Genomic DNA, 25,227 nt, shown 5'->3' with positions numbered 1-25,227 from the left:
CGTTCTGACTGCCAGGTATGGCTATGGTCTAAGTGATGTATTACATACGCTAAGGTTCATCAGATAACACATCACACGGCCATGTTTGTTGTAACGTTAGTGGAGTAGGGGAGGTAACTCTATATACTATAATTATTGTCGCACATACTACCCTTTCAGTTTCAAGACCAATCTGCCTGGAAGTGGATATAAAATGACCATACACGATACGATAAACTAATATTTCTGCTGTTTTTGAAAGCAACTCACGCAGGGTCTCCTGAACACAACAGTTTCTCAAGGCCATGCTTGTTGGGAGAGCCTACTCTTTGAGGAGACGGGTAGTAACAATGTCCTGATCTGCCTGGATGTCTTGGCAAGGCAACCAGTGCCTGGATAGTTGCTCAGGCCCAATGCTGTGGGTAAGACTTCTGCCATTATCCCCCCTCCAAAACATATAAAAATTACAGTTTGATACTACTTACAGTTTGTAAGAAAAAGTCTATTGTGACACACAGCACAAATCAGTGACAAAGAAATACAAGAATAGAGTCATTTATTCACTTTCAAAGTTGGTAGGACTTACATACATTTCATCCCCTACTCATGTGCCTTTCTCAGTGATCAGCTCTAAAAGGTATCATTCACTGTGAGATGGTGAGTTTGGTTTAACCCTACTTTGAACAGTATTTCAGTCATATCATCCAGTGTCAGCTTGATGTGGGGAGAAAACCTATAGCCATGCAGTTTACCACTTCAGTGAAACCCATGAGGATGGTAATGTTTGTTGTTTAACACTACACTCAGCAATATTCCAGCTATAAGACTGTGGTTTGTAAATAATTGAGTCTGGGCCAGACAATCCAGTGATTGACATCATGCGCATCATTCTACACAATTGGGATACAATGACATGCATCAACCAAGTCAGCAAGCCTGACCATCCAATCCTGTTAGTCACCTCTTACGACAAGCATGGGTTGCTGAGGACCAATTCTATCCAGATCTTCACAGGAAAAGGAAGGTTATGGTGCAGGCAAACCTAGAAACATAATCAGGGCAATTCTGGGATTCAAACCCATGATCATATAATTCTGGCACTCCTAGGAGACAAAACTCTGCGTAGAGTTTAACGGCACATTAGAAAGGACTACCCATGCACCCAACTCTGTGAACTGCCCTATGGAGTGTCATGTTTGGTCTTCAATACATACAGTGTGAACATCCCTAGGTGGATACATGTTTGGTCTTCCATACATAGTGCATCAGTCTCTGTGAACAGCCCTAGGAAGATACATGTTTGATCTTCCACACATAGTGTATCAGTCTCTGTGAACAGCCCTAGGAAGATACATGTTTGGTCTTCCATACATAGTGCATCAGTCTCTGTGAACATCCCTAGGAAGATACATGTTTGGTCTTCCATACATAGTGCATCAGTCTCTGTGAACATCCCTAGGTGGATACATGTTTGGTCTTCCATACATAGTGCATCAGTCTCTGTGAACAGCCCGAGGAAGATACATGTTTGATATTCCATACATTCAGTGTATCAGTCTCTGGGAGAAGGCATAAGTGGCCTTCCACAAGTCATCTCTTGACAGTCATGTTTCAATGTACAACTGGTCTTCCATATAAGTCATCACTTGAAGGAGCTGCATTTGTTTGTGAGATCAGCTTTGAGAGGCGGCATATCTGTTCTTCCATACAAATAGTTTATCCCCAGATGCTGAGATAAGACAAGCCTCTGTGGGGTGGAAGGAGAGAGAATGGACGGCACGGGTTGTGCTGTGGTCCAACTTATGCAATAACTTGGCCTGTAAGAGAAGGGAGAATTCAAAGTCAGAAATAATGTCATTGTCATTTCAGAAAGTGATTGTTACAAATACTGTTTTTGTCTCAACCTCTATACCACCTTTAAAAACAATCTACTCTTGAAATAAATATGAACCTTGAATAAGCCTTGCGTGTTAATGGATAACTTGCAAGTGGAACAAAGGGCAGACAGTAAACATCTATCAACCAAATCTACCCTGCATCCATAATTTGGTACCACTCAAAATTAATTTATGTACATAATCATTTACAATACATGGGTAAAAGCTTCACAATCCTCTAGCACTAGCACATGTAGATTTGTTTCAGTTGTATCGATTTGTAACAAACTGCTTCTGTGCACGCACAGTCTTACAGCACTGTATTCAACTTTCAACATTTCTCTGGAACCTCAGCTTGCAGCTTGGGACCCCCATTTTTAACCTGCTACCAGAGAACTAGAGTAAACATAGTTAAACTGGTCGTCAGTTTGTAGCTAGTCCTGCTTGAACAAGACAAAAATATTCACCATGTTTAATCTTCTGTCTGCTTATGTCTGCGTTATAGCCCTCAAATGCTACTTGTCAATGAGGACCACCATCATTGGGTTTTTACATGTCCTCAGCATAATTTAGTAGTCTCGGCCAGCAGAACAGAGTGAAGTTTAAAGACCATATGTTGTCGTCTTACATCAATGAGATCCCAGACGTAGATGAAGCTGTCCTCTGAGCCGCTGACGATGTGGGTATCCTTCCAGTTGAGACAGCTGTCTATCTTGTACTCCTTGTTCTTGTGGCCTTCATATCTGTAAGGTGCAACACAGACACATCATTATATCACATCTTCTTGTGTCTAACATGCCCTTGACAAAAATCTGCACTAGGCTTACCTAGTGATAAGCCTACCCATCTATCGATTCATGTCATAATTCTGCATGTATTTGAAAAAAAAGTACACTGGTAATTCATATTCACTACATTTTGCAAAAACTTAAACCTGGAAGTCCAGAGTTACATTTTGGCTGGACTACCGAATCTGTGCAGTCCAATCGAAATAGCGTAACATAAACAAGATGGACTTCAACATGCAGAGTTCAGTCGACTGTAGGATTTGTAAAACATGTGTACTATCAACTGGACATGAACAGGCATTTTCCAATGTTTTCATGTTTTTAATGAAGGTGATTTGCTGCACTTCGTAAAGTAAGACCTGTTTTATTACAATATCAATATCGATCAAATTGTCTTGACTGGGTGTCACCATTTTGTATGCAGCACATGCAAGTGACGTGAGGGGTGGAATCTGATTGGTCAATAGGAAGGACTAGCCACTGGTGGCACTATGATCGAGCCACAAAATTCCAGCCAAGTTCTGCAAGGGTGGAAACTGGGCTTTTTAAGTCAGTTAGTGCCATTGCCTTGGGAAGGTGTCATGGGGAGGTTCTCATAATCAACTACCAAAGAAGGCCAACTCAGCTGATTCGCTTTATGGCCGAGATATTGCCTTTGCAATGTTAACTCACTGACTCTTATCTCAGTTCACATTTTCCAGGCATACACTGAACATTTTATGAATGCTTCATACAGTTATATGACCATCTTTTCTCCCTCCTACGAGGTGTTTTCTCAAAGAAAAGACTTAAAATGCTGGGTAACTACCGTTGTCAATAATGCACTAATAGCAAGAGATTTTGAAAGAGTTTTGCACATAATTCCTGAATAATAATTAACACACTTTGGTATTATAACTTATTGAAGGCGAAAACTATCCCATTTATAAAACCACACTTAACACCCCCGACAAATCATGGGACACCTACTCATTTAGGAGCTCCCCTGTATCCTTGTCCAGTAGACGGAGCTTGTTGTCCAGGGTGCTGGTCAGTGTGCATTGACTGTCTCGGGTGAACGTCACACTCGTAACAGAGGCTGAAGTGTACACAATACATCAACATATGACATTCATTAGTTTTGTTTGTTTGTTGATTGTTGTGATATTCAAGTTATATCAGGACATTTTTGGGCCAGAAAAACAAGTGGCTGATATTATGAGCTACATCCCTTGTTTTGCTGGTGATTCAACTCTGCACTCAGCAATATCCCAGCTATGTGACGACAACCTGTAAATATTCAAGTCTGGACCACACAATCAAGTGATTGATATTACAAGCCATATTGTTGGTTGGTTTGTTGTTTAACGCCGTACTCAGCAATATTCCAGCTATATGACGGCGGTCTGTAAATAATCAAGTCTAGACCAGACAATCCAGTGATTAATATCATGAGCATCGATCCACGCAATTGGGACCGATGACATGTATCAACCAAGTCAGCGAGCCTGACCACCCGATCCCGTTAGTCGCCTTTTACGACAAGCATAGTCGCCTTTTACGGCAAGCATGGGTTGCTGAAGACCTATTCAACCCCGGATTATTCACGGGTCACAAGCCATATTGACACCGTCAGGATACAAAGACATGCTATCAACCAGGTCACCAAGTCTGACCACCTGATCCATGAAGTCGCCTCTTTCAACCAGCATAAGTTCCTTAGGAACAATTCTCTCTAGCTGGCAGAACCCCTGATGGGCTGCACATTTGAGTAAAATAGTATACCGTATTTGACATAATAAGCACCCAGGGTACTCTCAAAATTAGACATAGGGGGCTCTTATTAGAATACATGTATAATTTTGCTGAGAAAAAAAAGATTGTAAATTTCGTGGTTTATGTTGACAGCCTGAAATAATACAATAGAAAAGTTGGTGCGTATTATACACGACAGATATATTTTCCAGCATTTAATTGCCCATAAATAAGTGTGCATTTAACACACAAGTGCATATCATACACCAATAAATAAGTCTTGTGTACATTGATTAATCGGAAGGGGTGATAATTGGGATTGTTCACTTGCCAATATTTTAGCAAATATCGTCGTGGGCGCTTATTAAAGATGGGTTCTTATTACGTTGAATACGGTAATAATAAATCACCCCAATCCTACTAATTATGATTTCCTTGCAGAAAAATATGCATGAAAACATTTTAAAATGAAAAAATAAATAGCACAAAGCGCTGTGTGCAATTACTCAATGTAGCTGTTTCAGATCTTCATTAACTGATCAAATACGAATGATCACACACATGAACTCTTCTACCGTGAATAAGGAAAAAAATAAAATAAAACAAATAGTTCTCAGGCAATGACTTTTGAAAATATAGTGCGGGTGGGCGGTGGGTTTTTTTGGTTGCTTGTTCAAACTAGTATGAAACCAAATATGCAGTTATGTACCATCAAATTGGGAAAGGGCCTCCCTACATAAAAAAACTCCTATTGCCGCCATGACCATAACACCAGATGGGTAGTCAAGCAGTGCGCATGTAAAGGGAAGTAACTGCGTGCTATATTGGATCACATTTTGATAAAGCATTTAATAGCATTTCAATTATTTTTTTGGTAAATGGAAATAAAAACAAAATGTGCGGCAGACTTTATGATGAGGCGGGCGGTGCCTGAGAACCAAGACTATTATTTTTGTTAGCCTAGGCAAAAACGTGCTCCTTCTTAAAACTAAGACATGTATCTCTGTTGTGACCTTATGCAAGATGTGACCAACTCAGGGCATCCATCGCAAGGACAGATGCAGTTAGAAGTAAACAGAATGGTTTTAGCAGAATTGAAAATTTAATAATAAATTGTATATTTATATATTTATCCAATCTCACACTATGCATTTCTTCTTTCTTCTTTGATCCTATGTAGAAATGTGCTTGACAGCCTCTAAAATATTCACCTGAATATGTCCTAGCATCACCATGGTCAACATCTAAACAAATGGGTTACACACTGTAATCCCTGCATAGCAACCACCACAACCTGATCATGTGACTACCCCTGTCACATCATCCTCTTTCCTCAGAACCTACAGGCTAGAGGAGTTGTGATGCAGAGATTGTCGGAGGACATATTACATGTGAGATAGGATAAGTATTAAAATATACAAGTTATTGTAAACATTTCAAATTCTTAAGCTTATCCTATCTAACCATGCATTTATCTGCTGGTTGGATGGTTGGGTGCAGAGCCCTTAGAGACTATGACTGTGCAACTTACACGAGATAGTTGGTGCTAAACAGTGAAATAAATGAAGAATCTAAATCACTGCCTAGTGTAGCAAAAAACAATAACTCGTGAGCAGGAAAACACACAACTGTAACTGGTGTTACTTTCATGATACGTTTATCGGATGTAACCGCATGAAATCAGGTATAACATGCAGAAGGTGTTTTCACATATGACATAGTTACATGAACGACCTTGTATCTGTAAAGAACAAGCGATACAGCATATGACTTATAATCGATCTGGAAGGAGTCTCCAGTCAATCGATTCTACAAGACAGAACACAACACTATCTCCCATGGACAATTGAGTAGGGCTGCTCGGCATCTCTTTTAACGCTTCGTCAAAACTATCACTCACACTCACACCTGAGGGGTTGAAACATGCCAAGACAACGAGAGTACAATAACAACAATATCAAAAAGAGGATTTTTGAGCCAGTACCCAACAACACATGCTCAAGGCAGAGGTGAGCAGGATGAATGGTGGAGACACGTCGAAGACCTAAGTCTCTACAGACCAGCGAAACCACCCTCCAATTAGGTACTCAATTTGGGAGCCCGAATAACAAAAAAACCCAATAAACACAGAATCTAAAGTTACAAGATTTATCTTGTATATACACGAAGTGTAGTATGAAGAGCAAGACTGGGTACATGCATCGGTAGACGCAGGAGATCGACTGACACCTGAAGATGGGTATCCTGCTGATATCCTGCATGTAGTCCTCAAAGAAACTCTGAGAAGGGGAGCTGGTACAAACGGGCTTTGAAAGGATCATCCCAATGGCAATGTTGAGGAACGTCCCTGCATCGCAAGGCTGTGACAGAATCTGCGTGATGTGAGATGAGGGCCAGATAGCCGTGATCTTATCCTGAATCAAAAGAACCAATCCACAAATAAAGGCCTCATGTGATTTAGCAGGAGAAATCAAAGTCGTAATAGCCTCCATTGCCGAAAAGGTGATGGATGCCAGTAGAGTCGAGATGAGCCAGGTCACGATCCTCTCCAGTTGATGGTCAACAAATGCTTCGGGCAAAGGGTCGAGGTGTCGACATCAAGTTCTGGAGCTGAAATCTGCCCTGTCAAGATTATTGGTCAAAACAGGCCTGGGAGGGAGCCTGATGTTCGTAGAGCTGGCAGAGGGAACAACGAAGCACGACAACCGATCATTCGACGATGTACTGCTTTGAAGTCGAAGCTAGTCCGTGTTCCAATGAAGGACCAGCGCAGGGTCTGCAGGTTCAAAACTCTTTGAAGACGATGCAGGGGAGGGTTGATGATCCATATCTTTGTCAGCCTGTGCATGATCCACAATCGGAGGAACAGCTGTGCCAGGAGGAGAGGACTATGTGGGAGTCGGAGCAGGAAGTTCGCGCTATCCAGACCAACGATACTGGGGGGCAGTGGTCCTCACTCGCAGAAACGATTCGGTTCAGTGACAGATTGTGAGCCTGGTCTTTATGGTCCTATGAGGCAGGGAGCGACTGCGTGATCGGAGGGAGTGTCACAAAAGCCGATACCAATGAGGTAGAAAGAACACGAACTGAAAGCAGAGAAGCAGATAGGGAGCAACTCGGAGAACGGTGATCCTTATGAGTGGTTGATGGTGATGAACATCTATGAGAAGGCGAGGAATGACGAGGTTCTTCATGTTGAATGCAATCGAAAGGTGGATCCCGATGAGGAGAGCCGTAATATCCAGTGCAGGAGCATAGGTCAAGATAGGACGAGGTAATAGGATGAGGGTACGCGTGATTGTGGTTACGAGTCTAAGTGTGGGGGTAGCTCTCCCATCCATGTGGAATGGATAGCATCGGTGCCATCTCAAGAGGAATCCCAAGCTTGAAATTCCTGTCACTGATGCCGATAATCATAGGAGTGGGAACGATGATGGTGATCCTCATAACTGGAGGACAAGCAGCAACCAAAAGTTGAAGAGCATTCAACCGAGCCAGACGATCCTGACGAGTGCTGATCCTGAGAACGTCAAGCTTTATACCGCCGATCCTAAGAGTGACCAGTCGAACCCTATCATGAGAATGTCGATCCTAAGAGTGCCTATCTCTTGAGTGCTGATGCCGAGAGCAGGTATTCGTACCCGTCATCGATCCTGAGAATGAGTGGTTCCCTAGGCGAGTGGTTCTTCAAGCATCGATCATACAATTGACTATCCTTAAAAATTAAATAATTGGGAGAGGCACGGGACCCATCTTTACTCCCCTGACGACCAGTAGCAACAATCTTTGTTCGACACCGTCAATGGAGGAGCACAATCGTCTGTAGGCGAAGAGGAGTGACCGTCAACAACTGGAACAACACAGGAAGGAGCGGAGACGCAAGGAGGCTGGTATCAAGCATTCTAAGAGTGGTAGAAGGATCGACCAAAATTGAAGACGATGCAGATTGTTGATGAGGTAAAGTAACAACGTCTTCTGTCAAGAAGCTGACAGGGAAGATTCCAGAGGCGCTGCAACTGTAACCTCTTCGACTTCTTTGTAGACAACTTCTCCTTCGATTTCTTGACCGAGTCCGTGGACTTTGAACGGCAATCCACCTCACGTTGATGACACTTGTGAAGATATACGCTGAATGTTTCGTCTGTAAGAGGATTACATATTACACTCATTACACTGAGTGGCGACGAGAAAGAGAATGATGTGGCAGGGGTAATCACGTGATCAGGCCGTGAAGGTTGCTATGCATAGGATTACAGTGTGTGACCAATTTGTCTGGGTGGTGACCATGGTGATGCTGAGATGTGTTCTGGTGAATCTTTTTTTAAAGGCTGGAAACTCTGTTCTGATCGGAAACATAGGATCGAAGAAGAAAGAAGAAATGCATACTGTGAGATAGGATAAGTTCAATAATTTATGTGTTATGATGAAACCAATGGAATAAACAGTATGTAATGAATACCCCCAAAAAAATATGCACACCCAAAGTGAATGCTAATATGTGTGTAAATACAGGGATGGGGAATGGATATTTTCCTTTTCAGCTGAAACTTCTTTGCAATGGAGCATGGTCCATTATTTGGGGGTGTTTAGGGGGAAGCCATGAGATTATAACAAATTTGTGGTCACTAAAATTCACGGCAATTCGCCGATCCGCAGAAGATTCTCACCCCTGTAAATACTCAAGGGCTCAAAACATTATCTGGAGCCCTGAACTAAGACACTTACTCCCAATGTAATCAGAGAAGAGTTTTCCGTTCCTGAGATCGTATCTTCTAATACGTCCATCAGCTGAGCCAGTGAGTATCTCGTGGTCCGAGACCTGGATGGACGTCACACTGTCCTTTGCCTCATCCATCACCTAGGACAAGACAAGCAACTACTATTCACATGCCAACATAGTTTACTATTGTAGGGAACTGCAGCAGCATAGATGACTGGATGTGGTCGAGGATGCAAATGATGCAGCAGAGGAGGAACCCTGCTGCTGTTAGTGATAAGCACATGCACAAACAGGGTTTCTAGTCTGGGCTGACGTACCTGAATTGGTGTGTTTTTCCTTGTACGACAATCCCAGGCTTTTACAGTGCTGTCCAAAGATCCAGACAATACAACTGTTGATTCCTCATTGAACTTCACACAGTTGACTGTTCCTGGAAACAGAATCAATAACAAATGATATATTTTTAATTGACAGTGTGTTAAATGTCTTTCCTCAGTGTTAATATATTAATTCTGCCACAATAAAGTAATTATTTGATGTTCATCCAAATCTATTAAATTTGACTGGCAGGCATTTTATTATATATATATATATATATATATATATATATATATATATATATATATATATATATATATATATTGCAATATATATTATATATTCATTACTCCACTATATCATATATACTACTCAAAAGAAGTTAAAGAACACCCGATTCTTTCATATTACTATATTTAATCTGTCTTGGCATGTGAGATTAACTATAGTAATATGAAAGAATTGGGTGTTCTTTAACTTCTTTTGAGTAGTACAGTATATTCATCACTCCACAGGTTTCTAAGTGCGGTGACAAACGTTGCCTTATTTGCAGCAATATAATTGAAGGCTGTTCAGTCCAAATTACAAAGGACACTTAATTTACTGTAAAACAAAAATATGACTTGTGATACTAGAAATGTTATTTACTTGATTGTTTGTAGTGGATGCAATGAAAAGTATATCGGAAAGACAGAACTTAAATTAAATAGAAGAATGAATCTTCACCGTTCACAAATAAAGTAGCCACACAACCGCATGATTCCACTCAGTGAACATTTAGATACATGTGGAAGCGGCAACCTTTTAGTTTTCCCGCTATATAAGCTAAATTTTTATCATGAACCTACACTGTTTCAAAAAGAGCAACATTTCATTCATAAATACGCGCCTAAGTTAAATGTAAAGGCGTAAGTTATTTGTCCATTGTCACCTTGGTATTGTGACGTCATAGTTCTCCTAAATGTTATGACCTGTTACTCCACTTATTTAATCATAACTATATTGTGCCTGAGATTTAGAACTTTACCGTGCTTTTTATTTATATATACCTATATAGGTAGGTCTCGGTATACAGTCACTCAAATCCACACGTAGCCACTAGCCAGAGACTACAAAATTCTCCTGAGGACAAAGAAACATCATAGATGGTAGTTCTCTCATTGACTTGAGCATTTGAGGACCATAATTCTGAACCATGTATATCATGTATACATCCTCTACTGCAGTGAATAATGCACAGGTGTGCAACATCTAGCAAATTGCGACTTAAACATGTATCGCTCTTGTTATGCAAGATGTGGCAAAATTGGGACAGCACACTAACATATGCTGATAGACAGGATCCAAGAGAGTACATATATACCGAATACCCCAGGAACACTATCAATATCCATGTGAATGGTAGCATGTGAGTAAATACTCCATGTCTAAAATAGTTTATCTGCAAAATAGCTGCAGTGATGATGATAAGTGTAAACAAACAATTCGTTTCCAAACGTGAACTATGGATTTCTTTTATGTATGTTTCCAGCTGTGATAAAACCATTTGGGTCACAAAGGATTGGTCGGGTTACCTGAAACACAATTGTTTTCTTTTTTTTTGCCTTACCATATGACCGAAATGTTTCTTCACTCCCTGCTTCAGTATGCATGTATGTAAATGTTAATATCATTCAAGGGATAGTACGACTACACAACCTCACAGCCGGTTGAAAAGCGACCAAACAACTCATGAAATCTGGTGAATATTAATTATGGATCAGTAAACAGGGTCAAGTAAACTCTTTGAGAAGTTTTAACCCCCTAAGACTATAATGCTCTTATTTGTGAATCACAGATTTTTCTGCCAAAGTTGCATGGGAGGGGGGATTTTATTTGGAAAAAGCGAAACAAACTAGGGATGTTGCAAGTTACGAGACATGTGGGGCTGCTCAATTACATGAGGCTCAACCTAGGCTCCTTTGATTTCCAAACTCCATAAGTGTGTGAAATGTCAGCCTTTCTTGGAAGAAAGATTTCGGCAAACTCAGCGAATTAAGAACAAAGACACAGAACAGGTGTATTAAGCACAGAATGTATCAATAATTGATTTGGCGAAATATGAACATCAGGTTGAGCATCTACTTGTGGAATTATTGCTTTCCTTCCCGATGAAGTACCTCTGTGATCAAACAACTAAAGACTGACAAGGTGTACCTGCATGACCTCGGTACTTCCTCACTGCATGGCCAGTGGAAACATCAAAGACCACTACAGTCTTGTCCATTCCACCAGAGCAGATTTGGCTGTTGTCTGAAGAACTTTGAGCATCTAACACCTCATAGCCGTGTCCAATGTAGGTTTTCAAGACAACCCCTGTGTGAGGGTTCCACAACTTGACTGTCTTGTTGCTGCCACACGTTAGGCAATAATTGCCATCAGCTGTCAACACAAACAAATAGAGACACTACAAGGATATTATTGATGTCAAGGCAAAGAATTTGTGTTCTTGAAAGACCCTCAAGGGGGGGGGGCTATTCTACTAATGCACCAAAACATGAACATGACCAAAATACACATAGCCAAATTTATGAAGCTTCTGAACCCAGACCAGCTTCTAGACCAGTTTGTAGTTAATCTCTATAAGTGCCCCGTACTAAACCTAAAGTTAACTTGAGAATTTAATAGAGAAAACACAGCTGTTTAGAAGGAGGTGCATATTAAACACACTCAGACTCTTCCCCCCCCCCCCCCCCCCCCCCCAAGGCAAATACATTTTAACTGAAATTTCATGCATAAACTCTTTGGTCGATTTCGAACGAGGACTCCTGAAGGTGTTCCATACATGCAAACCCTACCCAGTGATATATCAGACTGTGTATTTGTTTGTTGTTTTTCATATATTTCGCCAAGCTACTGCCTTGTAAAAGTATTGCAGTTATATCATGGTGTGTCAGTTTGATGTGAGGTAAAATGTCATGTGAGGCAGTGTGGTATAAACAGATACCAAATGCAAACGTTAATCAACAGATCGTTTAGAGCTTGGATAAATACCGAAATAATATCTAAATAATTGATTCAGGTTTCTTGGGTTGATTCTAATTTGCCATTTATCATGTGAATCAGCTCAGTGTTAAATTCTCTTAAGATAATCTCCTTTTTAATAATTACAAACTATGTGCACAATGTTTCACTGAGAGAACAATCAGTCCTTGACCACATGTATCAGTTTTGCAGCCTTCTGAACACCTACCCTGATCTACAAGTGCTGCACTTTGTCACACCCATTTCAGTACTTCAGATTATTTTTTCCTCATAAAAGTCAAAACTCAATATCTGTGTGAATACCATAATATGAACCCCCTTCTATATAACTTTTCTTGTGTTACATAAATGCAAGGTAATGTGGGCTCAAGAACCCACACATCCTTCATTTAGACCAGGTGGTCAAGCTTTGTTCAGGGTTCAGGTGACGCAATCTCCTACACAATTACGAGCTATATTTACTTTCAGAGTCAAGCCTATATATTTAGAACAATTATCATGGTTATGTACATCTAAAACATTATTTCATTTCATTATTTCACTCTTTGGGGGAAATACCCAATAAAGTGATGAAGAGATGAGTGAAAAAATATTGGTTACCCAATGAAAAATGTAATGACCCAATTAAAATAGAAACCCCAGAGTAAAAACTCAATTGCTCAAAAAGTTATCTGGAGCTCTGGAAGTAGATCATATAATGATGAGAGTGATCACAACTCACAGCTAAACCCTAAGATCATGAAGGGGTCTTTGATCGGAAAGGCCTGCTTTAACATGATAAAACTTGTGAAGGGTGCTTGATAAGAAAGGGGATCCAAGGGCTTGTGTGTGATGTGTGTGTATGTGTGCTTGCTTGTACTAGCCTGTGGCTCTCGTTTCATGGGTTGCGGTTATTTCGTAACCCAAACAAATTTGTACCAACAGAAATTTTGTACGCCAAGAAATTTTGTAACCCTAAACAATAAGAAACCTTGTAACCCTATTTCGTATTTCTAAATATTCGTTTATAAGATAATATGCATTTACATCATATACTGTTTAGATCTAAATCTCAGTTAATATTTTATATAGTGTATTCATTGCTTAAGGTTACGAAATTACTTACGACCTGGGGTACATTTCTCATTCTTGTACGAATTCGTTTGGGTTACGTTACTAGTTACATGATCCTGTGCTTCGAGTAAGCTATCATGAATATGTTTCCTTTTACTTTATTAATAGAAAGGAGTGATGTGTGTTGTACCGTTAAAACGAACGGCTCTCACTGCGCCTTGTTTACAGTCAACAGAAGTTATAAGTTTTTCTGGTATATCTTCGGACATAGTGTCAGAGTTGCAGTCATTCAGACATGCACAACGTTTTCTAGGCGTTTGGCTCCAAAGTAATATGGGGAGTTACTTGCCCCTGAATACTTTAAGCAAAGCAGTCCGAAATTAATATGTTTTCGTAATATAACATTCCATCTGATATACATTTTACATCGCAAAAAAATGAAAAAGATATCCCCTTTACGTTATCAATAAATAATTCTATAAAAAGAATTGTTTTTATTTAATCTCTTGGAACCTCTTAAAAATACGGATACGAAAGGGCGGTTTGATACTATTTCAAAAATGGCGACGGGAAGCACCGACTTTTACCTCCGATATTATGTTGGACACAAAGGAAAATTTGGACATGAATTCCTTGAATTTGAGTTTAGACCAGACGGTATGCAATATTTAAGTTATGTTGGTTTATTATAAAGAATGTAGATGTTGTTTACAGCCTTCGTTGCAAGAAAATATCGGGATACGTGAAGCCACACGTGCGACTCATACGAAAAGTGTATCCGCGATTTGCCTTTTTTTCAATTGAATATTGATTTAGGATTATCGTGAATTGTACGCCTCCATTTAAACGCGGACAACAAACTAGAATATCATCCGTTACAGATGGAAGCTTTCACTTTCATTTTTCACCTTATCCCATTAACATGATAAACATATCAGTAAACACTACGATTTCTATCTGTGACGCCTGACTGTGAACATTTCTGTCAGAAGGCCTGAAAGGGTACTAATATTACAGAAATAAGTACTGCACTTTACCAGGTTTCAGTTGGCGCTGCCTGGAGGAGTGAATCTAATGTGGGGAAATGTCTTGACCCACACTTTACCACGGGCTCCACAAATGATTAGTGCTTAATTTACCAGGTGATCAGCAATCATTTGTTTACCTTTATTGCGAATGGGCAAAAGCCATTTCCCCCTCGAAACGTGATTTAAAAAATCAAGGATTTTCCTCAAATTACATTGAATTAATTGTTCAGCATGTTAAAAGTGATAGCTTACCTATATAATTCACAACTATCAGAAGGGGGAATCTAACTAACTCTCATAAAGGGGTGCTCGGTCGGACATCCAAGGGCTAAGGATAGTTAGAAGTACCTTGCAACAACAAGATCTGTGATGTGAGAGCCAGCAGCCTGAGCCAATGAACATGATTAACACTATACATGCTATAAGGTTCAGGGTTCTTAATGCAGTATATTCCAAATCAGAAATCTTTTAGGAAAGCTCAATCTACTATGGAACAGCTCATAGCTCTGTGTAGCGAAAGATCAAACTCATTTATAAGGAGCAGCACAGAGATGTATGGTGACCACAGCTGGTATTTTTATGTATACAGAAACCTATCTGGTTCTAATTCTATGTCAGTGTACCTGGTGTACCTGGTGTACATGAATCTGAACCCTATCCAATGGTGCCAACAATGAGCTATTGCAATCCAACCCACTTCAGCATAACCAAACATTTAAGATGTATCTTAATAATAATAGTGACGCTGACAGTACAAATACCAGTAGACGCACAGTGTACATTCTGATGAACAAAAGTTTCATTGTTTGGCACCTTTTTTATATATGCCTGAACATGCTGAAGAAAGAAATGGTATTGGTAAACAGTTTTGCTATAACCATGATAACAAAACTGACTTGCCGAAAGTAATAACTGTAAGGTAGTGAAGATTACTGTACACTGACCTGGAACATGTGGAACCAAGTAGGTTTCTGTGGACAGAAAAGACAGTGGTCAAGCACCTCAGCCACATTTCTGTGATAGTCAATGCTCAACATGCTCAGTATGACAAGCCATTCACTGATTCAGCCTCAATAAAGGGCCAAACATTGTTTGAGTGTTGTTGCAAGCTCTGATGTCCAGTGACCTTACACAAAGTGAAAGTCAATTCTTAATTGAAGTGAATTCTCCTTAAAGTGTGAAATGTTGTGTTGCAGGTAAACTACGATATGCCAACAACTCAAACTACAAAAATGACACAATGATCAGAAAAGAGGTAGGTAAATATTTAACTCTTTCAGCAGTGCTCAATGAACTATTTAAGCATTGTATAAATTAACAATGAATAGATGTGTTTCTGATCATGCTTTTTGCAGTTGCTTGTTTTATGTTGTCATTCTATCTGTACATCATGTACATGATAAATATATATGTTGATTGAAAATATCATTGTGATTCAGCATTTTATTTCATGATTTGAGAGGGGCGGTCCGGTTGCCTAGTGGTTAAAGCGTTCTCTCGTCACGCTGAAGACCCGGGTTCGATTCCCGACATGGGTACAATGTGTGAAGCCCATTTCTGGTGTCCACTGCCATGACATTGCTGGAATATTGCTAAAAGTGGCATAAACCTTACTCACTTCATCATGTTCATGATTTGAGAAGAAGCCTAAATGAAAAAAAGCAATTAATGGTCAAATCTGTAATCTGAATCCATTTCCTTGACTTATCATCCTTGTTCTTAGCAAATAAGATGATAACGGATTAAATTAAAGCAGTGGTCAATGGCCAGTACTGAACCTACTTTTCATACTGGTTGCCATGGTAACAGGCATATGATTTTGATTCATGGTTCATCATTAGTTTCCACTAGCAGGCCTCAAATTTGTGACTAAAATGGTCGCCAATGCGACCTAAATTTCAATTTGTCTACTGTCTAAAATTCAGGGGTAACCAAATGACTACCTTGAAAAATATCTTGTGGTGACTAAATTCTATTGCTACACATATTTAGACACCAAAATAAACATGTCTGCTACTAATTGTACTCACAAATAATTCATCCTAAAGTCAACAATGAACCGAAATATATAAATATTAATGTAATTAGTTATTTATTTTAGTTGATAGTTTATTGGATAAGCAAGGATATACCTATATGATCTACTAACATAATTTTTTTTGCATCATTGTTCGAGTCACAAATATTAACAAAACTCAAGTAAAGTTTCTACTAATATGCAATAATAGTTATTTGATCAAAGATAATTTAAAATGCTTTTGGCTACCTGCACTATTGGCTTGACTTCTTAATTTTACCACTGGCTAGCTGGAAAAAAATACTTGTAGCCATATGGCTACTTAGTAAAACTTTAAACTTTGAGGCCTGACTAGAGGGGATTCCAGGTAGGCATGGTAAGGATAGACATGATATAGGTCCCCAGCAACCTATGCTGTCGTAAGAGGTGACTAAATGGCCACACTCAGTGACTTAGTGGCCACACTCAGTTACATCCCCAAATCAATTGTGTGGCTCGATGGACATGTCAATCTCTGGATTGTCAGCTCCAGTCTCAATTTTGTACACACTGCCATCATATAGCAGGAATAGTACTGTGATGTTAAACAACATACAAACAAAAGTCATTTTTATGTGGTTGCAGGCTTATGTCCACAAGTCAGTCATGGAGGAGCTGAAACGAATCATCGAGGACTCCGAGATTATGCAAGAAGACGACAACTTGTGGCCAGCACCAGACAGAGTGGGCAGACAAGTGAGTACCGGTATTGTTGAACACTGTGTTCACACGACATTAAACCCTATTTCACCTCACTAGGAATTTGCACTAGTTCTTTAGTCCTTGCCAAACTGCCCAAAAGTTAAGGTATCTGCACTATCATAAGGACTAGTAGCTATTAATTCTTTTTGAGGGTTTCACTATATGTTATCCTTATAAGGACTAGAGGACTACAACTGCTTACATGTAGTCCAGTGTTCACAGAAGAACTGGGTATCATGTTATTCACAGTCTATTTCAGTTATGATGCAAGAAATATGTCATGTGTGCCAGTTGAGTACATGGTTCCCAACATTTGTCTATTCAAAAGATTCTCATATCGTAAGCATCACAGGGGCGGTCGGGTAGCCTAGTGGTTAAAGCGTTCGCTCATCACGCCGAAGACCCAGGTTTGATTCCCGACATGGGTACAATGTGTAAAGCCCAATTTATGGGCTCACTCACGTAAGCATCACATGCCCTATGTCATCAACATTGTCCATTCTTATATGATAAATACCCTGGACCCATTTGCTACCATAGAGCTTCATTTGGAGCCCAATTCAAAGGAAGCAAGGCTGAAAACAACCGACATATCAATTTATGCTCATGGGCACGATGAGAAATTCTGTGAAAAAGAGATGAAAAATAATGACATCAGTTCGAAGATATGGTGGCAAATAGGTCCAGGGTGGTTAGCACAATAGAGTTGAGATATGATACACTGGACCGTCATGGATGCTCATGATGGCCACACCCTTACTTTAAATACAGAATTACGGCCAAAATGTTTCTCGTACAACATGCCTTTTCCACCATTTGAACTCAGATCCCTTAATAGTTTGTTTTTGTTTCAGGAGCTGGAGATTGTGATTGGAGATGAACATATTTCTTTCACGACATCAAAGATTGGCTCCCTTGTTGATGTCAACCAGAGCAAGTGAGTCATCTCCTGAGGCAGGGATTTGAAAAAACAAACTATATGCAATTACAGGTCATATGCAGTCAATACCTGTTTTTGTGGAAGGAAGTTCAAAGACAAAAGTCATAGATGAGATGTCTACCTCTTTGGTTGAACACACCTTCACTAGTGTAGTCCTGACAGGCCATTATTAGAGCCAATATTCTGACCATGATAAGCGAATCCTGACATGACTTTGGGATGCATTACTGACTGCAGTGTGAAACAACAAGCAAATATATCTTAAATATGGACATCATTCAATAATTGTACATTGTTGTAAGCAGCAAAAGAACAACACCTATGGAATTCTTTTTCTGGTAATAAGTAAACATCAAGTGTTTCATTCAAAGCGATTGGAGATCATTCTGATCTTAATGCAGGGGAGGTAACTCTTTCATGCTTGTTAAGTGCCGTAGCTAATGCTGATTTTTGCACCTTAGTGTAAGAGATACTATTTACTGTGCAGTGTTGCATTCCTTAGCCATGCCAGGACCCTTTGATCTTGGGTTTGAATCCAGATACGCCATGTTTTATTTTTGGTTTGTTAGCATTGTTGGTGTTAAGTCAGCGGAAGGCAACAAAAAAGCTCAGAATTTAGGTTTTTTTTACCACTTTGCATTTTTACAGGGTCCGTGGATCAATCATGTTATTTTTTATATAGCCTTGCTCACTGTTGTTATTTTTTGTTAATGATCCTGTTTCTTCTTCCAGAGATCCCGAGGGATTGAGAACCTTCTACTACTTGGTACAAGATCTGAAGTGTCTTGTCTTCTCTCTCATCGGTCTACACTTCAAAATTAAGCCCATCTAAGCCCATCCGGACACCTTTCATTCACATTACTGTCGTTTTATGTCATTTTAGTCTCATCATTTTACATGTAAATAAACAGATTGAACAAAAGTTAAAGTGCTTTGTTTTTGTATTCTTTCTTGTCTTCAGTTGAATCTTAGAGGGGCACTGGTCTAAAGCAATTCCCCGGGACTGGTTGTTGCCTTTGGTATTGTTTTTCTCTGTGAGTACCCGGATGATATATGCAGAAATCTGGACTTGTTCGCGACCTGTGCTGCGCCATGCCATTCTTAGGGCATTTGTCACTTTTATTGATAGTATAAGGGCGTAAGGTCACATTGATAATCAAAATGAAATACAGTTTTGGAAATAATAAGGAAATGCAGGTATCTTTGTAGGTAGCATCGGTAATGGTGACAAAGTTTTGATAAGTCACTTGCTTGGTAATTGTTCGATTTGTTAACACTATTTTGACTTGCAACACAAAGTATTTCACCTGAGCATTGCTTATTTTTTCGTGTTTATATTTTCAGTTAATATTGGCAAAATTTTCACTAAGGAAATTTATTAAACGCCTAAATATTCAGTTTTACAAATTGACTGGAAAATATGTCCAACTGTATTGTTATGACAACGAATTCCAAACATTTTTATGTTTAATATCATCACTAAGGGACTGAAAATGTTACGATGAAAAGTACATTCCTATATTGTTTGGCTTCTAATCCTACATAATAATCTATTGTGATGTTTATAGGCCCTTTTGGTCGTCTTAATCAGTTTTAGTCAATCTGTTAAAGAAATGGACAGATTTTTCAGTCAAAATGACTGAAATATTTACACATTTTATAAATTGCCTGAGAGAATCACATTTTACAAATTGACAGTAATATATACACGCTTACAAAGGAAAAGAATCGTGAAAACAACGTCTATCGCGCATCGAAGAATTTCCCAACCAAGACGTAGAGGAACAGGAATGAATCTGTCCAATGCTACAGCAAATGAAGGAAAACAAAATGAAATATCATAATTACAACCTATCAAATTTATTTGTATAATTTTAGGCAGCTTCCTTGTTCGAGGAATGTATCCGTGAATATCAACACAAAGGAACAATATCCCACACGTCTGCAGCTGTACAAAGAAACTTATTCGATGTCACGTGTCTCTGTAACAATCAAATATATTTAAGAATATATATTGTTTCGGGATATTATAACCCGTGTTCGTGGGTCCTACTATTAAACGTCCGAGGACGTCAGGAAACGTCCGGGACGTTTCATCAGACGTCCGGGAGTTAAAAAATACAGTGCAGTCAATAAAACATGTCTTGCTCAGTTTGGTAAGCTAGTGAGAATATCAACTGGCGTACGTGTTTGCCATGTGCAGCTGCCAGAAACTTCTGGTTACTGGTACTTCCTTTTAAAAAAATCTATTGCATAACTCTCTTAAAATTGTATTCAACAAATACTTACTTTTTGTGTTTCCTTTCTTTATTGTAATGGGTATCCAACGGTATGAAAACAGCCGACAGAGTCGCATTGAGGTCGCTTGCGTAAAGCGTGCAGCAGCTTATGTTATGTAACTTAATCGAGTCTCCCGTATTACCCCAGTGTGCTGCGCTTAAGGCATACAAATATAGTTATCGTAAATTATTGGCCACCTGTTTCTCTTAAACTGTACATGTACTGGTACCTCAACCAAATGACCTAGTAAAATAAACCATGCGGTGATTGAATCAAGTCGCAGCTAATCACATATTAAATAACTCAAAAAGTAAATACTCTATAATTATGGTTCAAATTACCCTCCCAATCCAGTAAGTTTTAGAATTCAATGTCAAAACACTGATGTGGTCCACTTTGCTTGCATATGATATGATTGCTGACTTATTAAAACCCCGGCTGACCACTCATTCCGATACAGCGCCATATATTTCCCTCAATCAAACATTTTTAAAATATCTATTGCATCACTCTCTTAAAATTGTATTCAACAAATACTTACTTTTTGGGTTTTCTTTCTTTATTGTAATAGGTATCCAACGGCATTAAAACCACTTGCGTAAAGCGTGCAGCCAACTTATGTTATGTAACCTAATCGTGTTTCTCGCCCTACCCCAGTATACAGCGCTAACCTGCAACTATAATTACCGTATGACATTGGCCATCATTCTCCTTGAGTATGACACTTGCATTATGTCCAATAGCTGTAATTCTCTGTTGTATTGATATTAAGACATGCATTATCCCTGATTGTTTTTATCGGATATTTTGTTTCTCGAACCGAGAAAACTATGTTTGTGTTGTTCATTCACTTTTTCATCTCTGTTTTTGATAAATTTTTCGTACTTGTTTGTTGTCCAAGAAAAGAAAACCAAAATAGTGCTTATTTTTGTATCTTGTACCGAGCCATATCTGTAGCTTGTGTGTGTCTGTGCGTTTGTCCATTTCTTTTGCGACCCACTGTGCCTTTGTTTATCATACTAACATTCGATGTCGGTTGACATATCACAATATAGACAAGCAGTGGGTACATTTGCAGTTACACTTCATGTTAAATACTCATTTAAGTTTCTGATTTTTGTACACATTTCTAAATTTCTATGTTTGTATAATCTGCGACTATCAATTTTCTTCATTTTTCTACTCCTCTGCTGTGGAGATGTTCACCCTCATCCTGGACCTAAATACTTAAAAGACTTAAATATTATACACCTAAATGTTCGTGGTCTCAGGGATAAATTGAATATTTTAAGCGCAGAATTTTGCTCATACGATGTAATATGTTTGACTGAAACATGGTTAAGTGAAGATATTCGAAACAATGACATACAGATTCCCGGTTTTCAATCTCCATTTAGAAAAGACAGATCCAAACGTGGTGGTGGGGTTGCGGCTTATGTTAAAAATAATCTAAACGCTAAAATAATGAGAAATTTAGAACTTGCCGAGCTTGAGGCGATATGGATACAGGTTAAATGTAAAACTCGAAATTACTTAATTGGTACATTTTATCGTGCCGATAAATGTGTTCATTATTGGAATTTAATTGATGGATGAATAGGCAATGCTGTTAATCTTGATATGTTTACTATTGTTACTGGCGACTTCAATCTAGATATTCTATGCGAAACCACTAAGAACATTGAACATTTACAATCTATGTACGGTTTAAAACAAATAATTACAGATCCTACAAGAATAACCTCTAATTCTAAAACTTTGATCGATTTAATATTCGTATCCTGTGTAAACAATGTGAGGTCTTCTGGTGTACTTGATCCAATCTGTAGCCATCACTGCCCTATCTTTGTTCATATAAAAGAAACTATACCCATAAACTATGCGTTTAAGAGAAAAATATATTACTATCCCTTCGCAGATGCAGATGGTATAAATCAAGGTATTAATGAGATTGACCTGGATAGCCTATTCTCGTCTGATAATATTAACATTATCACTGAAGATCTTAGACTGTAGACTTAAAGACATATTTGATAAATACATTCCAACTAAAACTGTCACAATACGAACAAAGGATCCTCTATGGATAAATAACGAGATACGCTCTCTTATTAGGAAACGTAATCGTATTCACAAAATTGCTAAAAACAGAAATCGACCGTCAGATTGGGTAAAATTTAGGCTTTGCAGGAATAAAGTAATATCATCAGTCAGAATAGCCAAAAGAGCTCATGAACTAAAAATAGATAACATCATAAATACTTCATATGGTACTAAGATCTGGTGGAGACTAGTTAAAAAATATGTCAAAACGCACACCGAAAATTCGTCGTTTCCGTCAATAGTATCAAATAATGTTTTATATGATGATATTGAAGATATTACAAATGTCCTAAATGAATTATTCACTGACCAAGCAAGAGTAAGAAACCCCGATTCTGACCTTGCATCTATTGGACCATAATTATACAATCGACGATCCATTACTATCTGTGAATTTAAATCAAGAAGAAGTTCAAGATATTCTTCTTTCTGTAGATACAACTTCTGTAGATACAACTAAGGCAACAGGGCCAGATGGTATAGGTAACAAGTTACTTAAATTAACAGCGACTCGTCTAGTTCCGATCCTGATAAAATTATTTAACTTCACTTGTCGCTCAAAAACAAAACCTTCCCGTTAGTTTGGAAACAAGCATCGGTAACACCAATTCACAAAAAAGGCGATGTACATGAATGCTCAAACTATAGACCTGTAGCGCTTACATGTTGCTTAGCCAAAACATTTGAAAAGGGTATACTCTAATATGTGTTTAACTTTTTCAGAGAAAACGAATTGTTGATAAATTTACAGTCGGGATTCGTGCCTGGCGATTCCACATCTTATCAACTCACTTACCTATATAATTTTATTGCTAGGGCATTAGACGAAGGTAAAGAAATCAGAGCTGTTTTTTGTGATGTCAGCAAAGCCTTTGATAGAGTATGGCACGAAGGAATTATTCATAAACTCAATGCTTACGGTATCCAAGGTGATCTTTTGAAATGGTCTGAAAGCTACTTAGAACATAGAGTCCAAAAAGTAGTCATTAATGGTTATACCTCAGAATCAAAATTTGTACAAGCTGGGGTCCCCCAAGGTCAGTCCTTGGACCACTGCTTTTTATTGTTTATATAAATGACATTGTCGAAGGTATCGAGAGTAATATACGCCTGTTCGCAGACGATACATCTATATATGTCATCATTGATGATCAAATCTCTGCAGCAAATTGTATCAACACTGATTTGGCAAAAATCTCAAACTGGGCCCAAAAATGGCAAGTAGGTTTCCATCCCAATAAGACCAAAACTATAACATTCAGTCGCAAAGTCAATTCTGGTTTTAGACTAAACTTATACATGGAGAGTACTGTTATTGAAGAAGTACAAAGTCATAAACATTTAGGAATTACACTTCAATCTGATTGTTCATGGAAAATACACATTAACGAAATTATTAGAAAAATCAGTCCAATGATCAACTGCCTAAGGAGCTTTAAATACAGACTAACAAGAAATACGCTTGAAACTATGTACACATCTTTTATCCTACCAAACTTCGACTACTGCTGTCATATTTGGGACAACTGTACAAACGAACGATCATTGTTACTCGAGAATTTACATTTGGACGCATTGAGAACTATTTGAGGGGCGGTTTCTATACCTGTCAAAAATACCATAATATCAGAAACACTATGTACTTCTACACACATGGGTATGATTTAAAAACGGTATTACTTGGCAATAGTTCAGTTAGCAGTTCTACAAACATGATTATTCACGTGTTTGCAATGTTCAGCAGTCACGAACTTCCGGTTACTGGTACTTCCTTTTTCTGGCAGCTGCACATGGCAAACACGTACGCCAGTTGATATTCTCACGATCTTACCAAACTGAGAAAGACATGTTTTATTGACTGCACTGTATTTTTAAACTCCCGGACGTCTGATGAAACCTCCCGGACGTTTCCGGACGTCTGATGAAACGCTCCCACCAGATGCTCCCCGACGTTGCCCGAACGCTATAGTACCGGACGTTTTACACTCAGTGAACCATTCTGGGGCCACGCATGAACTTTTGAAAACGTCTGTGTTTCAGTATTAGTTATGGAATAGTATACAGAATATGACACTATAAAAGAACATTATTTTTGTTCAATAAGCAATTTTACATTGTATCCTTCAAAACCTACGGTACGAATACCTCGTCAGTTCGAATAAAATAAAATCGTATTTGCTTCGCAGATTCACCATTTAAAAAGAATAGGGGTGTATGTAATTTTTTTCCAGCTATATGTTATTTTGTATAATTAATACAAGAACTTAATTATATACAATACACTTTATTATTTAGTATCATTCTCCCGGATGTTCCCTGGCATTGCCCGGACGCTCACGGAATTTCCGGACGCCCCCGGGCGTTATTTAGTAGGACCGGTGTTCGTTTCTCAACTGATCACTTAGATTGTTTCAGGTGTTTCACATAGGTGTCATGTCTCAAAGGTCGGCTGAGAAAGCCCACGTGACAACTATTTTCATAACGTCAACGGTTCCAAAAAAATCCATTGAGTTAGATAACAATGAGCAATCAATCAATATATTATCGGTTAACCCTTTGAACAAAGTATGTTGTTTTTACATCGGCACTTCACGCCATGAAATGATTGTATTCCCTTTGTTTTAG

At 38.8% G+C, this 25,227-nt stretch overlaps 2 protein-coding genes across 3 annotated transcripts; one reads left to right on the top strand and one right to left on the bottom strand.

The window, feature by feature from the left end:
• Positions 1–868: 868 nt before the first annotated feature.
• On the bottom strand, positions 869–20,615 carry LOC124138800 (WD repeat domain-containing protein 83-like). Of its 2 annotated transcripts, none has more exons than XM_046505672.2 (7): positions 20,509–20,615; positions 11,613–11,837; positions 9,416–9,528; positions 9,104–9,236; positions 3,614–3,722; positions 2,485–2,599; positions 869–1,796 (listed from the first exon to the last, which is right to left on the bottom strand). In XM_046505672.2, exons 1-7 carry the CDS (start codon positions 20,573–20,575, stop codon positions 1,653–1,655), a joined length of 906 nt encoding a protein of 301 aa, XP_046361628.1. In that variant the 5' UTR covers positions 20,576–20,615; the 3' UTR covers positions 869–1,652. The 2 variants fall into 2 exon arrangements, with proteins under 2 accessions (XP_046361628.1, XP_046361626.1); XM_046505670.2 differs by lacking the exon at positions 20,509–20,615 and adding an exon at positions 13,684–13,833.
• LOC124138801 (protein mago nashi homolog) lies at positions 14,026–19,141 on the top strand. Its single transcript, XM_046505673.1, has 5 exons — positions 14,026–14,150; positions 15,718–15,776; positions 17,163–17,273; positions 18,134–18,216; positions 18,952–19,141. The coding sequence occupies exons 1-5, from the start codon at positions 14,054–14,056 to the stop codon at positions 19,049–19,051; spliced, it is 450 nt and encodes a 149-aa protein (XP_046361629.1). The 5' UTR covers positions 14,026–14,053; the 3' UTR covers positions 19,052–19,141.
• Positions 20,616–25,227: the final 4,612 nt, after the last annotated feature.

The sequence above is a fragment of the Haliotis rufescens genome, unplaced genomic scaffold (genome assembly GCF_023055435.1).
Source record: "Haliotis rufescens isolate VD_foot unplaced genomic scaffold, xgHalRufe1.0.p SCAF_2, whole genome shotgun sequence".
Classification (NCBI taxonomy): domain Eukaryota; kingdom Metazoa; phylum Mollusca; class Gastropoda; order Lepetellida; family Haliotidae; genus Haliotis; species Haliotis rufescens.
Note: the sequence above shows the minus strand (reverse complement) of the source record. Positions and strands in the feature narration are given on the sequence as shown.